This window comes from Coffea arabica, chromosome 10c (genome assembly GCF_036785885.1).
Source record: "Coffea arabica cultivar ET-39 chromosome 10c, Coffea Arabica ET-39 HiFi, whole genome shotgun sequence".
In the NCBI taxonomy this organism is placed as follows: Eukaryota; Viridiplantae; Streptophyta; class Magnoliopsida; order Gentianales; family Rubiaceae; genus Coffea; species Coffea arabica.
In genome coordinates, this window is record NC_092329.1 from 6126551 (window position 1) to 6140672 (window position 14122).

Genomic DNA, 14122 nt, shown 5'->3' on the forward strand with positions numbered 1-14122 from the left:
TGTGGCTTATGTCCCAAAGTTACGAAGGAATCTAATTTCTTTGAACCAGTTAGACTCCGAGGGTTGCCATTTTTTCGCTGCAGGTGGAGTATTGAAAATCACACATAGTGAGACGATCTTATTGATGGGGAAGAAGTATGATAATTTGTACCATTTAAATACCTCAATGGATTGGGAGCGGAAGGGGATCCAGGAATGCTCTCAAATTACAAATGGTGGTGAGAGGAAAAGTCCTGCTATGCGAGAGGGTGAATTGAGACCCCTCTCACGAGTCAACTAGATGTTGGACTCGGTTAGCTACACACGCTCATTTGTCGATTGAATCAGTTGAAAACAAGACCGTCTTAATTCCAGTGTGTAGCTAGGCACCAAGGTACTTGGTGGGAAAAGACAAATAGAGTTTTTTTTGGATGGTTTGTTGTGTTTGCTAAAAGAAATTTTCGCCAAAGTGGAGATTTGTTAGGAAATTGGCTTAATTTCTTTTTAGGTAGAATTCTTGTTTTGTGTGGAAGTAACTAGTTTCCTAATTGGTTTTAGTTATTTGAAGTAGTAGTCAAGTAAAACCCTATTTAGTTAGATACTATTTCCTACTCTATATGAGTTTATTATTTAATTTTTTGGCAGTAATGTTCTCTATAAATAGGTAGGTTGACATACTACAAAGACACACAAGAAAAGAGTGAGAGAGTTCTTAGTGGGTGAGAGAGTTATACAAGAGTTGAGGTTTGGGAATCAAGTTGTAATCTTATGGTGTTATTTCTCTCATAATAAGAACAAATATTTCTCTCCGTGGACGTAGGCTTAGTGATTAAGCCGAGCCACGTTAATTCTTGTGCGTTGCTCATCGTTCGTGCTAGATATAGTTTTCTATTAAATTGTTGGTCTTTTCCTTTTTCAAATAATTGGTCTGATACCCTAACATTATCCAAAAACAAAAATTATAGACAAAAATTGTGTCCAACATCATCAATACTCAGTGGTAGAAAATGCAAAAACAAGTAGTAGTATATTCATCCAGGATACAACCAAAGAAAGAAATAGAACTGTTGTAGAATTTCATAAACATCGCAGAATAAAAATTGATCACTAGAATCTCTAACTTTAATATTCCAAAGCGGAATGATCATGCAAATGAGTATAGCTGTGGAACGAAGGAAAACCACTTGAAACCGCAGCTCCATTTCTCAGTTAACAGAGGGCATTTGGGAATCCAGTGCCAGGTCTTCCTAGAAACCTTGTAATACAAAACCTCAGGCCAAGTGTAGCAGCAAACGCAGAGAAGTCCCTCGTGCCAAAAGCAATAAACATGCTCATACTTGTGGTAGCAAACTGATAGAAATTTTTTCACCATCATTTCCGGCAGCCTTTCGACTTCAGCCCAATTTTCTCCATCTCCGCTCAACTCCCATAACTTCAAACTCCTTGAAATCCCATCACTCCCAATCCCCCCAATCAGGTACAATTTCCTATTCCCATCACTGACTAACCTGGCAAAGGCAAGCTGATTTGGCAATTGAATCGGAGATCTCTCCCAGCTCCCAGTCTCCAGATCAAAGCATAAGATGTGGAAAGGCTCGGTGGTGATAAAGTACAATTTCCCTTCATGGAATACTCCCCCTTGATTGTTTAAAATCAGGTTGATCCCCTGGAACTGCTGCCAGAGGTGGATGCCAGAGTCGTAAACAAAAGCAGTATTTGATGATCCAGAAGAAGACATCATCAATAGCTTGTAACCGGTTGACGTAGAAACCAAAGTCAAGGACTCGAAACTGCAGGGAAATTTGGGGTACTTGACGACTCTCGAAGACCTTGACAAGAGGTTGCAGACTATAAAAGAGGAGGAGCTGGGATGAGAGAAGCAAAGGCGGCCATGGGAGGCGGATAAAAGGGTACAGGACTGCGCAGGTGAGACCGTGGGAGAGTAGGAAAGAGGCAAATTGCGCCAAGCGTTCTGGACAGTATCATAGAGAGGACATTTGCAACTAAACTGATGGTGTGAAAGTAAGAGGAAAGAAGAGAAAGGTGAAGAAGAAGAAGTAGGAGAAGCAGGAGAGTGTTTAGAAACGAAGGAAGGAGAGAAAAGGAGGGACTTGAAGTGTTTGCAGGTTGATCTGAGGCTCAAGAACGTTTTCAATGGAAGAAATGAGAGGACCCGCTCCAGGATGTCTTCCGGCAACCTGCTCCATATCTCCGGATCCATTTCTTGCTCTATTCGATTTCTAACTCAGCCTAGTAGTTGTTTTATACGTGTGTGTGAATCCATTTCTTTTTCAAGACTGAGCTATTTTCCTTGCTCCTCTTTGACCTCCATCTCCATGGATTGTCGCTGGCTGGAGGTTTATGAAAAGCATGTGGCCATACCATACCCTCGATCTATACACACCAGACCAATAGCCAGCGGGGTTGGAACCAGGACTTACATACAGCAACTGGGGTCCCCATTTTTTGTGGTCCGGTACCAGTAGGCATTTTTTTTTTTTTTTTTTCCCAACCCCCCTTAAAAAATTATTAATGCGTACATCGGGTTTCAAACTTTTTATTTTTTATTTTTTTTATTTTGGGGGTTTACTTTTAGTAGTGTCGAGTTTTGTAGTAGTTTAGTAGCTCTTAAAGAATTGTAATATAGGAGTGGTTATTTAGGAAAGTAATATGAGAAAAAACCAAACTTTTTAAAAATTTAAGAGGGCAATACTGAGAGAGAATAAATAGTACCTCTTGAAATTGAGGGAAGACAATTAATTAACTTTTTCAGGAAAAACTTCAAAAGTTCGTAACGCTTGCAAACTTGTTCAATCATTTTTGCAAAACTGAGGGGGTCAGCGGCCCACTCTAATCTCTACAAGCCAGAAGAGTACGTTTTAAAATTGTAAGAAAAAATTATAAATGTTTGTAAAGCTTTCCAACTTGTTAAATAATTTTTGCATAATTGAGGGGGGCCCACTGTCACCTCTAACTCTACTTGGCTCTGCCTGATCGTAGTAACTCTTGCGACACATTCACGTCTTAGAAAACAGGTTGTCAACTCTTGCAACCTTACATTTAAACAAAAAAAATTTAAAAAAAAACTCTTGTGACCTTTCGGATTTTCTTTCACGTAGACTTCTTTGATGACCATACACAAAATGCCAGTCACAAAGTAGGCAGCCCAGCTGGGCTCATTTAAAGGAGTCAACTTCTCTCTTTTTTGTGAAATCCCATTCTATTACAAGGAGAGGAGTCAACTTCCCTGCGGTCTATAATAAACTGCAACTAGCATCCACCTACAACTGACCCGGAATCCATAAAGAAAACTGCATCCATTTGTGATTCTCTAGTTGCATAAAACTTTCTGGGTTCTTAGATATACCTCAAAAGTATCGAAAACTAGAAAAGTCAAACTATCACCTGCTCTAATACAGTTGTGTACAAGTAAAAACCTCTAATATTTTACAAAGAAACAGCTTGGCCTTCTATGTTATCTAGAAAATATATTGGCAAGCAACGCTACTGATGATTATTAAATCTTACAACATATGCAACTTTAGTGAAAGCTATTTAAAACCAATAGCAGATAATCATATAGCAAAGTTAGAAAATAAAATAAAAACTTCAAAACCATTTTGATTGTTCACTCTCAAGGCCGGCGGTCACATAAATGCTAGTCTCCAGGACGGCCACGCTATACGGCCATCCCCACAAACGTTCCATCTACCACCTCGTCTCTATTTCAATATTTCTGCTGGTCTGGCCCAGCCAGCACCAAGACGTACTTGTATACCTACCACCATTGTCATTTATCTTTGGTAGCAACCACTCGGCTGGATGCTGATTAGCTTGGAACAAGTCAACCTGTCATAGAGATTCAATACCAAGATCTAGTCGGAACACAAACTAAAGGAGAAAAACAAGCAACAAACATGACAACCATGAAAGAGATTGATTTTCCATATAGTCAGAAACTTTTGCCAGATCCATTTGCATTTGGATCTTTGGAACAAGATAAAAGAAACAGAAAGTCTGTTGGTATAGAGGAGTTGATAGAATCCCATATTAAGTTTCTGAAGTACAATCATAAGAAAACGTCGACTCCAAGTACAAATGCAATAGCCTATCCTCGAAACTGAATAAGAAAAAGAAAAATGATAAGACAAAACTCTACTTTGTATGGGACTATGTACTTATGGATCTGCTCTACATCCACAATTAGAACTAAAAGATGGGTGGTCTTTCAAACAACAAGGAAATTGGACAGCAGCACATATAGCATGAAATTCTCACAATTTTCTTCAGTATCAAAATTGGGTATGTGCAGGATACTAGATATATACACAGTTGAAAAGAGAGACATGGGATTCCGAAAGCTAAATTACCTTGGCAGGATCAAATCTCAGTCACTCCAATTATCTTGATCAAGTGCAGCACCCTGCCCCTTCCTCCACTCATCCTACAATTGAACTCAAATGGTGTAAGGCCCTTGTGCCCATAAGGAAATCATAGCATGATTTGTGCACTTTAACTTAAATAAATAGATAAAATGTGGTGCAAATTAATGCGAAAAGCATACCACTTCACCAGTGGTAAAATTAGAAGGAGACCAAACCAGAATCTGTCTATCATTACCACCAGTGTACAGTTCCTGACACAGGTAGAATGAGCTTTGTTAATTACCGGATTTAAGGTGCAAACCAAGACAAAATCCTCTAGATTAAATGAATAGCAACAGCCTCAAGATTTAACATCCTCAATCACTCATCTTTGTTTAAGGAAATACAATATCTAAACAACAGCTTAAATGAACATATTGATTAAATGCAACTGGAGTTGCATTTAAAATCTCTGCATTGAAAATATTACCAAGAATTCTCCAGACAGATTGAGGGCAGAACCTTCTTAAGATGCTAAATGACAAATGCCCAACAGAATAAAAGACAAAGCAACACTGCATCCATACACTTGTGCAAGCATACAGACGCATGCATGCACAAACACACACACACACACAGAGAGAGAGAGAGAGACCTGATCCTGTGCACTATACCAACAACAGTTCACATTTTCATAATGGCCACGAAAATTCATCAACATCTTGCCTGACCACATATCAAATGCCTATGCCGTTCAAGTGGAACACATGGTAAGAGATGGTTAAGTGTGTATTAGTACAAAATAAGATTTGACTTAAAGGAGAAAAACAATTACTTTTGCGGTTGTCATGCATGGAACAAAAACAAGTGCTGAATCTTGAGTTGTGGCCAACTGTAATGGCTTGCTTGTTTGCAGTCGCGTGATTTCAAAATTAACTAGCGTATTGCACCCAGATTCTATGTCCCATAACCTCAACCTAGAATCAGAACCTGCAACCAGGACCCAGAATGAGAACATTAAAGCAATTAACTTATGTTTTCTGGCATAAAATGCATCAATAAAGCATTACAACATCTCTGAACAAGTAGACACCACAGTATTCTATCCAAAGATAAGCCAAGGGTTTTGATTGCTCACATTAAATAAAGTGGATACACCTCCATCTTCTACGAATTGGGGAAATAAGCAATGTTACTCAGAATAATGACAAGAGTTCACTGGGACTTTATCGATCAGTTGACTCAAGGTTATCATAACTGCTGTCCCAATTATTATCCTAACTAATGTACAAAATGCACATAGAGAGAAAGGCAATGTCATGGCTCCTATATGGTAAAGGCAGCTACAGAGGGGTGGAGGCATTGAGAAGAATCAGACGCACATCTCAAGGAATTTTCACATCTGTAGACCTAAAGAGCTAAAACACTTGGACATCATTTCCAAATTCAGCAATTATAAGCTCGAAATATATGACCCTTGTTTTCAGTACTAAGGAATTCTTGGGGCAATTGTCAGGTACTTAAAGTGGTAACCAACAGGATGCCCAAATTTCAATTCAAGAAGTGTTTACAACACATGTGGAACAAAATGTTGAATAAAAAGCAAATTGAACCTGCACTTAGAAGGTACATCCCATCCCCAGTAGCTCTTAAACCAAAAACAGCACCATAATGAGCAGTAGCGCGATCCTGAGTGGACAACATTCCAGGATGCAACCTCTGCTTCACAGAACCCTTAAGTTGAGAGGAATGCTTATTAAGGCCACCATGTTTTGAAGAATTTCCATTATTAGTTTTCCTTTGAGGTGGCCGGGACTTTACTGATGAACTTGGATTGATGGATGAAGATTTAGACGTTATAACCTGAGAGAATATGGTGAGCAAATTTTTCAGAGATAGGAATGCACCATAACTGGAGGAAAACTGAAAACCTTGAACCCTAGGAATTGGCTATTCTTCAGCTGACCAGATATGATAGATAATTGCCTTTTTGACATCGTATGAAGATTATAAAGCAAAAAGAACTACCAAAAGGGAGATGACATGAATTTTCCTTACACAATGGGGCGTCTTTCTAATCAATAACAGAGAAAATCTTAATGCTCGTCTCTCCACCATATCTTAATAGACAACCGTAACAAGCAGGGATAATGTATGTTTCACTACTCAAATATCATTGCTGGAACATTTCCAGGGAAATCAGAAGGCAACATGCAAACGAAAATGTTCATTTGATCCTCCAGATTAGAATATTATAGGATGCTTTTGACACAGGATGGAAGAGAGATAGGGACCTTATTTGCAGTGGATCGAACCAGGAGGGGAGGGCGTCTCCCAAGCTGAGAGCGAGACTGGTCTAACACATGGAAGCATCCAGCTCGCCTGATGTCCCAGAAACGTATTGCACCATCACATCCCCCAGTTATCAAAATCCACTCACTTGAACTAGACCACTCCACTGACATTACACCATCTGCAATGGAAAAATATTTTGCATTAAGGGCCTTTAGATGCATAGCTGTACATTTGCTATATTTACAAACTAAAACAAAGGTAAAATCTGTAACTAAATGAATCAAAGGTTAAGGAGGAAGAATTAAATAAAAATGTTGACCACGATTTTAGATGGATGCTCTTATCCTAGTCTAGTATGGAACAGGATCGAACAGGTGCAGTGTATTAAGGGGGTGAAACATGTTATATTAAAAGAGCAAACACGCATATTGGAACGTACATAATACCAATTTCTTGAAAGAGAAGGAATCTACTTCACAGTCACAAAATTATTCACAGCATACCAGTTCCTTGTCAGATAGATTCTCGGTGATGTATTATTTTTTATGCTTTTAAAAAAATTGCTAGTCCTGGCTCAAATCCTTTCATGTGTTTCTGACAAGGTAACATCAGCTTAAATGCAAATCCAAGATAACATGGTCAAAGCATCACACCTCTAATTAAGTTAATTAATCCCAGCATCTAAGCTTAGGATCTAAACATCAATTCCTACTTCAACCAAATCAAGTCTAAGCATTACTTTGAGCCAAAAAAAAGGCTTTAGCCACCAATAAAAAGTTAGTACATTTTACAATAATAAACGTGTAAGATGACCAATAATATGGATTTGATCTCCATATTTCGCACATTAAACTAGAATAATCAGTTCCATGTTCAATTCATAATAACCATGCTTATAAGCATTTGCCACAGGAAAGATATCCTATTATGATTAATGATTACTTGTTTCTGTCTTTTCTTTTCATTTTCCCTGATTTTGACAGGGAATATGATTTGGCACAGAGTTTGATCTGAACTAAATTTTTTTGAATCATGTTAAAAATGTAAGTAACTGGGAGGTCAATTCACACAAAACAATTCACACAAAGCAAATAAGGTGGAATACAAAATACAATGGATGTTAAAGAAGAAACCAAAATGACAGCAAGCCTTAGATTCAGACATACCACGGTGTCCAGACAAAGTGTGAGCAAATGCCCCTGAAGCAATATCACAAAGGCGTACTTGAACATCTTCAGTCCCGGCAGCAATTAGCATATGTGAGGTTGCTAATGAAGACATAGCAGTCCTATAAACCTTTCCAGGCATTTTAAAGTCCATTACCACCTAGAAAATGAATGAACAGCTAAATTCAATTCTATTGGATATTATTAAATGGAAATTTACTGTAGCCTGTAACCAAGAGGATAAAGCTAGTAGTATGTAGAGAAATGTGTACGCATATCAAACCAACAGTACCTGTGTGGTATTTGTATCCCACACATTGATGTGATGATCATATGAACCAGTAATAAATAGCCCTGTGTCGATAGGATACCAGGTCACTGAGGATATGGCGTATTTGTGACCATGTTCATGTTGCTTGTCAACAACAAAGAGAGACTTGTGCCTAGCAATAAGACCATTCCCCTCATGCGATGCACATTGAACATCGTAAACAGCAACTGAAGAATCTGCAGCACCAGCCAACAAGTATCGACCCTCTGTCAAATCAACCTGAGATTGTGATCACATGAATGGCCACAAAAAGGTTTCTTTAACCAAAATTAAATCTTAATCACACCTGATTCAGCAAACAACTCATCTAATGTTTGTATTAATGGAACCCCCAATATCCTATCAATATATGTGCTTAAGACAATACAGTTTCTGAGCATGCCCATTACATCTACTTCAAGCTGGTAAAGTCGTATCACGTTGACATACAAATATCATATGAGTTAATTTTTCACCAAGAAAAGAACAACAAAAACTAGCAGTCCTAGTAACACAAAAGAAGCCCAGTTAGATAGCTAAACCCCAATAAGACTTGAAAGACAAACTAAGCTACTTTATACTCAACCTCAGGCTCAGCTCGAGCTCTGAATCACCAACTAATTCAAACAAAGAACTCAGCTAGATTAGCATCAAACTTCAAGTTTCAGCATACATAAATCAAGCTACTCAAGTTCAGCTCAATACAAGCTCGTTCCAGCTGCCTCCAACAATAATCAAGCTGAGTTCGAACGCATACAGACAATTTTAAATTGGCTAATAAAAATAAACCAAGCTTGAAGAATATAAAACTTAGCTAATTTCCGATCGTTCAACCAATAAAAAGCAAAATTCAAGTCTTTAATCACACTCTTCCATAAAATTTTCTACAGCGCGAGATATATCAAGCTGAACTGAACATGAGCTAAAAGAACAACTACATTATCCTAGAACACATAATATCGAAGGCACAAAACTATTAATCGCAGTCATTATTATTGCGATGGCTAACGCTTAATTTAATTGAGGTAAAGGAGCTTATTAGTGAGTAAAAAGTGAACCTGCAGAGAGTTAACGGCGCCGCGGTGAGCAGAGACGATTTCCTTGTGGTTCGAAAGCTGAATTGAGGAATTTCTGCCGGACTTAATCCTACTACTGAATAAATTAGGTCGAAGCTTCCCGAATTCCCTATCTCCGATCTCCTTCCACATCGTCGTCCTCGCATCTTCCCCCCGGCCGATTATCCAGTAACTAAGTATCCAATTCAAATCACTGCAATATATATTTATATGTGTTTAATCGAAAGGGATGACTTCTTGTACTAATTTATAACAATCGGTTCTAACTTCTGTGAACAAGCCAAATCTCGGTGACATTGAACTGTTTGGTTTCTGGTATTGTTTTTAGTTTTTCAGTTGACGTTTGCTTCTGGAAATTCGACAGCTTTTTGGGCCGACTTTGATGGCACAGATCGTTATAATTGGACTTGGGCCCAAGCTCCCCGATCCCGTGGTAATAATAGGAATTCGATCTTTAATTTTTTTAGTCCTTAGTTTCCCGTCCGTAGATTTTCGGAGCAAGCCCAAAGGCCAGCGCATTCCAATATGGAAAATACGGAGGCATTGGAGTTGGGTTTGCGTGAAACGTTAAAGCGTTCATTTAGGCTCTTAGATTGGAACCTTTCTTGCTGTGTTAGGTTCAAGATTCAAATCATTAATTTAGACCAATAATTGGATAGAGTTGTTAAAACGAAACGAATTGTTCGGTAGTTCGATTCGTTTCGACATGTTCGTATTCGTGAAAAACTCGTTCGAAACCTTAAATGAACCGAGTTCGAACGAATTTTTTTATTCGATTAATAATCGAGCGAACACGAGCATGTTCGCAAGTTTTAACGAACGTTCGTGAACATGGACATAATTATTATTTGACAAAATTTAGGGTTAATTTTATGCTAGACTTTTATATTTGGAGGGTTTTATTTGTTATTTTTACGTTAATGTTAGTTATATAGTTAATGAATAATAAAATTTAGTCACTTACTGCTTTAATTGTTTTTTAGAATGATTAATGATTTGTATGGCATATTTAAGGTTTAAAATAATTTGGATTCGAGCATTTCGAGCATGTTCGCGAACGGCTCGTTTATGTTAAACGAGCCGAACATGAAGTCGAACGTGAATTTTGCTTAGCGTGTTGAACACGAGCACAAGTTTAGAATTCGAAAATTAACGAACGAACACGAACGTTGTTCGAATCGCTTAACGAACAGAGTTCAAACATGAGATATTTGGTTCGATTTGACTCGTTTACGGCTCTATAATTGGAGGAAGGTTCAAATCCTGCCACTCAGTAGGGTGGTAAGGATGTGAAGAGAGGTTGAATGGGGAAAGAAAAAAAAAGAAGCATTGATATAGAAAAGAATAAATAAGTAAGATTATTTCAAAGTTTATGTCATGGAACACCTTTTTGGATGTCGAACATATTTTGGTCCAAATTCAATTGTTACATTTTCGAGATCAATTCATGATTCATGAGCGGAGAGACATTGGCAGATTTACGCTATCTTGAGCAAACCATCAAGGTCTCATCATCATGTAATAGCAATTAAGAAGGTGGTTGGAGAATGGGTGGCAGCAGAGGCGGACTCCTTTTTAAGAGCAATCAAAGAGTTACTCGTAGCAAAGCTAAAGCCCTAATGACACTTTAATTGCTTATCGTGACAGCCTCGTACCATTTCTTCCCTTGGGGCCTCAACCCCGCAGCATTATTAGCCCCACGATCAAAGGGAACATCATCAGTTTTTTTCTTTTTAATAAATAAATTCAATTTGAGAAAATAACGTGATTATTGCTATCTCATGCTGGAAGTTAGTTTAACCACAAATAGGAAGAGTACCCAGCGATGACATGAACGAGAGGGACAAGACAAGAAGAGAGGGGAAGCTGCAGCCCCCCCGCTAATACAACGACAAATGAAGTAGTCTCAGTCTCCCCCCCCCCCCCCCCCCCCTCCCCGGCGCTCTCTTCCAAAACTAACTGTTTAAGGCTGGGCGAAACAAAATTACCTATACAAGAAGCTCAAATCAAATCCTTTTGGTTATGCTTTGGGCCTAATTGACGCCCGTTTTAACGTCTTAAAAAGTTGTTCCATGTTGCATCATTGCTTGATCTTTGACATTCTGGATTAGCCAACTGTCGGTTTAGCCTTTTAACTTGAACAAATAGAAATTCTTTTTTTTTGTTGAATTAAGCTAATGATATCATCATAATCACTCGCCATTAAAAAAAAAAAAAAAAAGCAACTCGGGCATCTTGGTATATGCACATCCAAGCTTTTTAATTTTTCTTTCGACATAGGTTTATTGCCATGGACTGCTTCATTAATTTAGCATCTGAACAGACGAATTACTTAAACAACATTTGTTCGTACTGTCAGGATAAGCCAGTTGTCTAACATTTTTCCACCATTCTAGCCGACTTGTTGCTGCTTGTAAGAGAGAGTTGAGATAAAAAAATACGTGACAAACAAATCCCAAGGGGCAGGTTTTGCTCACGAGATCATAAATCATTTACAGAAATTCTTACAAATCTCTCACTACTATATTAGTTCTCAATTCATATTAATTAATATTAAAAAATATTAATCAGGCTCAATTTGGATCTAGAAGGATACAGTTGTCTTTTTTTAAAAAAAGAAAAAGAAAAATATGAACACAAAACCTTTCATCAGTTGGACATTTTATTTGGATTGAAAATGTAGTTCTGCATAAGAGGAATAGAATTCTCTGGCACTAGAGTACTAGACTGATGCAATGATCCGTATTGGTGTATATATGATTATGTGGATTGGCATTGTAGCAGACCCGACAGTCCAAATAAATCTGCCACGTGCTCTTCATTACATTAATTGATCAATTAATTACTCTTTATCTACCTAAGGGTTCATTTGTGAGTTGAGGATTTGGACAGAAAAGAAAGGGAAAGAAGAGAAAGTTTGATTTTCCTTTGTTTGTGAGTTTTTAGTAAAAGAGAAAAAAAAAAAGAAATTGGAGAGAAATGGAAAGAAAATTGGAGGAAACTTGTGAACATTTTTTAAAATACCTATTTTATCCTTAAAAATATCTTGAACAAATATTTAATGACTTTTATATCCAAAATCATTCCATTAATTCTCAAAACTCCCAAACAATATAACAATCCCTTTTCTTCTCTTCTCTTCTCTCATAACTTAAGTGTTCCCTTCTTCTCTTTTCTATCCCAAACTCCCAAACTAAGCTTAAAGATGAGTTAGAGGGTCCAAATTAATAAGTTTTGTTTGGACAAGCCAAATTTGGTTTGCAAAATTTGTTTTCACAAATCCCAATCACCTTTTTATCTTTCCAATCACCTTTTTATCTCACATACATCACATCACAAAAAGTGCTACAGTAAATATCTCAAATAAATCATCCAAATAAACTCTTATCCAAACAAATTTGAACTAGGCCCGAAAACTTGGCCATGGGATAGACTTATTATATACTACTATATGTGACTACAATAAATAGAACCCGTGTGATTTTGAATCATGAGAGATTCCCAAACTCCATCTCCTTTCCGGGAAATTATTATTCCTTTTACCCTTGCTAACCAAATTTTGTCAAAAGAGGGATGCATCAGTCATGAACCAGCCTGGCCAAAGATCTTTGCTTGACCATCCGACCAATCTTCTAGAGCACCGTGCAACTGGCCACGAGGTTCTCATTATTATTAGTAATAAAACTTGCGAGAACAGATACATGAAGTAAATGGTCAATAAAGGTTATCTGCAATGCAATGATGCTCCCATGATATAAAAACCTTAAAAGATGTTTTCACTTCCAACCGTGGACAATATATGGTTGGTCAGTCCTAAATTTCTTTCGGTTGAACGTTACACTACTAGCATCTTTGAATTTCGTCTCACTCAAAAGTTTATTGAATTACGTGTTCATCTGTAATTTCACATGGATGACCAAAGATTAGACGTCCTTCCTTTTTTTTTTAATAGATAATAGGAAACAATTTTTTTTACATCACAAATACGATTATATTCTTATATTTTAAATATTTTTTTTAAAAAATCTTACAGATATTACATTATGTAGAATGTTAGATGTTATTTTAATTTTTTTAAAAAATAATCTTCAATTCAAAAATTTTCCAACATGCCTTTATGTCGAACAGATACAACTCAGTCAAGCCTCAATAAAATTCACTAGTATTCTGCATTGTTCATCGTTCATCTAACAGCGTATGTGTTAACAGCCTTGTTCGGAAAGTAATTTTTCTTTTAAAATTTTTTTATTTTTCTTAAATTCAATTTTCAATCACTGTTTATCTTACATCAAGTTAGAAAAATGTATTATTCTTGAACAGATTAGCCGAAAATCAGAACAAAGATCAATTTTCGACTATCATTGTCATATACTCGTATGTTAACCAATTAACCATCTGCTCAATTGAGCGACATCAAGCTCATGAGCTCAACTAGCTTTCAAAATATCCAAAATAAAAACTACTGGCTGCTGGCCCACTGAACATTTCAAAGTTGAAACCAGATTTACAATTTTAAATTGGGTTTTATACATAAATAATCCACCTGAAAATGAAAGTGGGATGTAGAAAATATTTTTAGGATAGTGACAGTCGTACTCAATAGTTTATTGTCTACCCATGAATTTTGCTGTATAGGAGACTGCAATAATAGACCAGCATTTGGCTATTTGCAGACAGCTGTATTCCCTTCTGCATTGCAGTTGGTCCTCTGTACATCAATTCATATTCCCTTTCGTATATTGCTTCTAAAGGCAACAAGCATCTTTTGGATGTTCACTAGGGGTGCTCTTTCTATATGCTTGTTTTTCTCAGTCATTTCTAAAAACAATTTTTTTTAAAAAAAGGTTAATTGATTTTTCTTTCATGAGTTTACAACACTTTTGACTTCAATATCAGGTGTTATAACTTTGGATTCAGAAGCCACAGTTCTTT

The 14122-nt window shown here is 37.1% G+C and overlaps 2 protein-coding genes across 3 annotated transcripts; both read right to left on the reverse strand.

The window, feature by feature from the left end:
• Positions 1-987: 987 nt before the first annotated feature.
• Positions 988-2428, reverse strand: LOC113714938 (F-box/kelch-repeat protein At5g43190). The gene has a single exon (XM_027239088.2). The coding sequence runs from the start codon at positions 2198-2200 to the stop codon at positions 1124-1126; it is 1077 nt and encodes a 358-aa protein (XP_027094889.1). The 5' UTR covers positions 2201-2428; the 3' UTR covers positions 988-1123.
• Positions 2429-3314: 886 nt separating this feature from the next.
• LOC113715228 (WD repeat-containing protein ATCSA-1-like) lies at positions 3315-9542 on the reverse strand. Of its 2 annotated transcripts, XM_027239486.2 has the most exons (10): positions 9173-9542; positions 8097-8354; positions 7805-7964; positions 6638-6816; positions 5957-6206; positions 5179-5333; positions 4999-5088; positions 4544-4615; positions 4350-4423; positions 3315-3828 (listed from the first exon to the last, which is right to left on the reverse strand). In XM_027239486.2, the coding sequence occupies exons 1-9, from the start codon at positions 9320-9322 to the stop codon at positions 4367-4369; spliced, it is 1371 nt and encodes a 456-aa protein (XP_027095287.1). In that variant the 5' UTR covers positions 9323-9542; the 3' UTR covers positions 3315-3828; positions 4350-4366. The 2 variants fall into 2 exon arrangements, with proteins under 2 accessions (XP_027095287.1, XP_027095288.1); XM_027239487.2 differs by lacking the exon at positions 4999-5088.
• Between the last annotated feature and the right edge of the window lie 4580 nt (positions 9543-14122).

Excerpts from the sequence above, each read along its gene's own strand:
- LOC113714938 (XM_027239088.2), bottom strand. The coding sequence starts at position 2,200 with ATGGATCCGGAGATATGGAGCAGGTTGCCGGAAGACATCCTGGAGCGG.
- LOC113715228 (XM_027239486.2), bottom strand. The coding sequence starts at position 9,322 with ATGTGGAAGGAGATCGGAGATAGGGAATTCGGGAAGCTTCGACCTAAT. Across the intron at positions 8,355-9,172 it reads GCGCCGTTAACTCTCTGCAG|GTTGATTTGACAGAGGGTCG; the intron begins GTTCACTTTTTA and ends TCACAATCTCAG. Across the intron at positions 4,424-4,543 it reads ATTTTACCACTGGTGAAGTG|GATGAGTGGAGGAAGGGGCA; the intron begins GTATGCTTTTCG and ends GTTCAATTGTAG.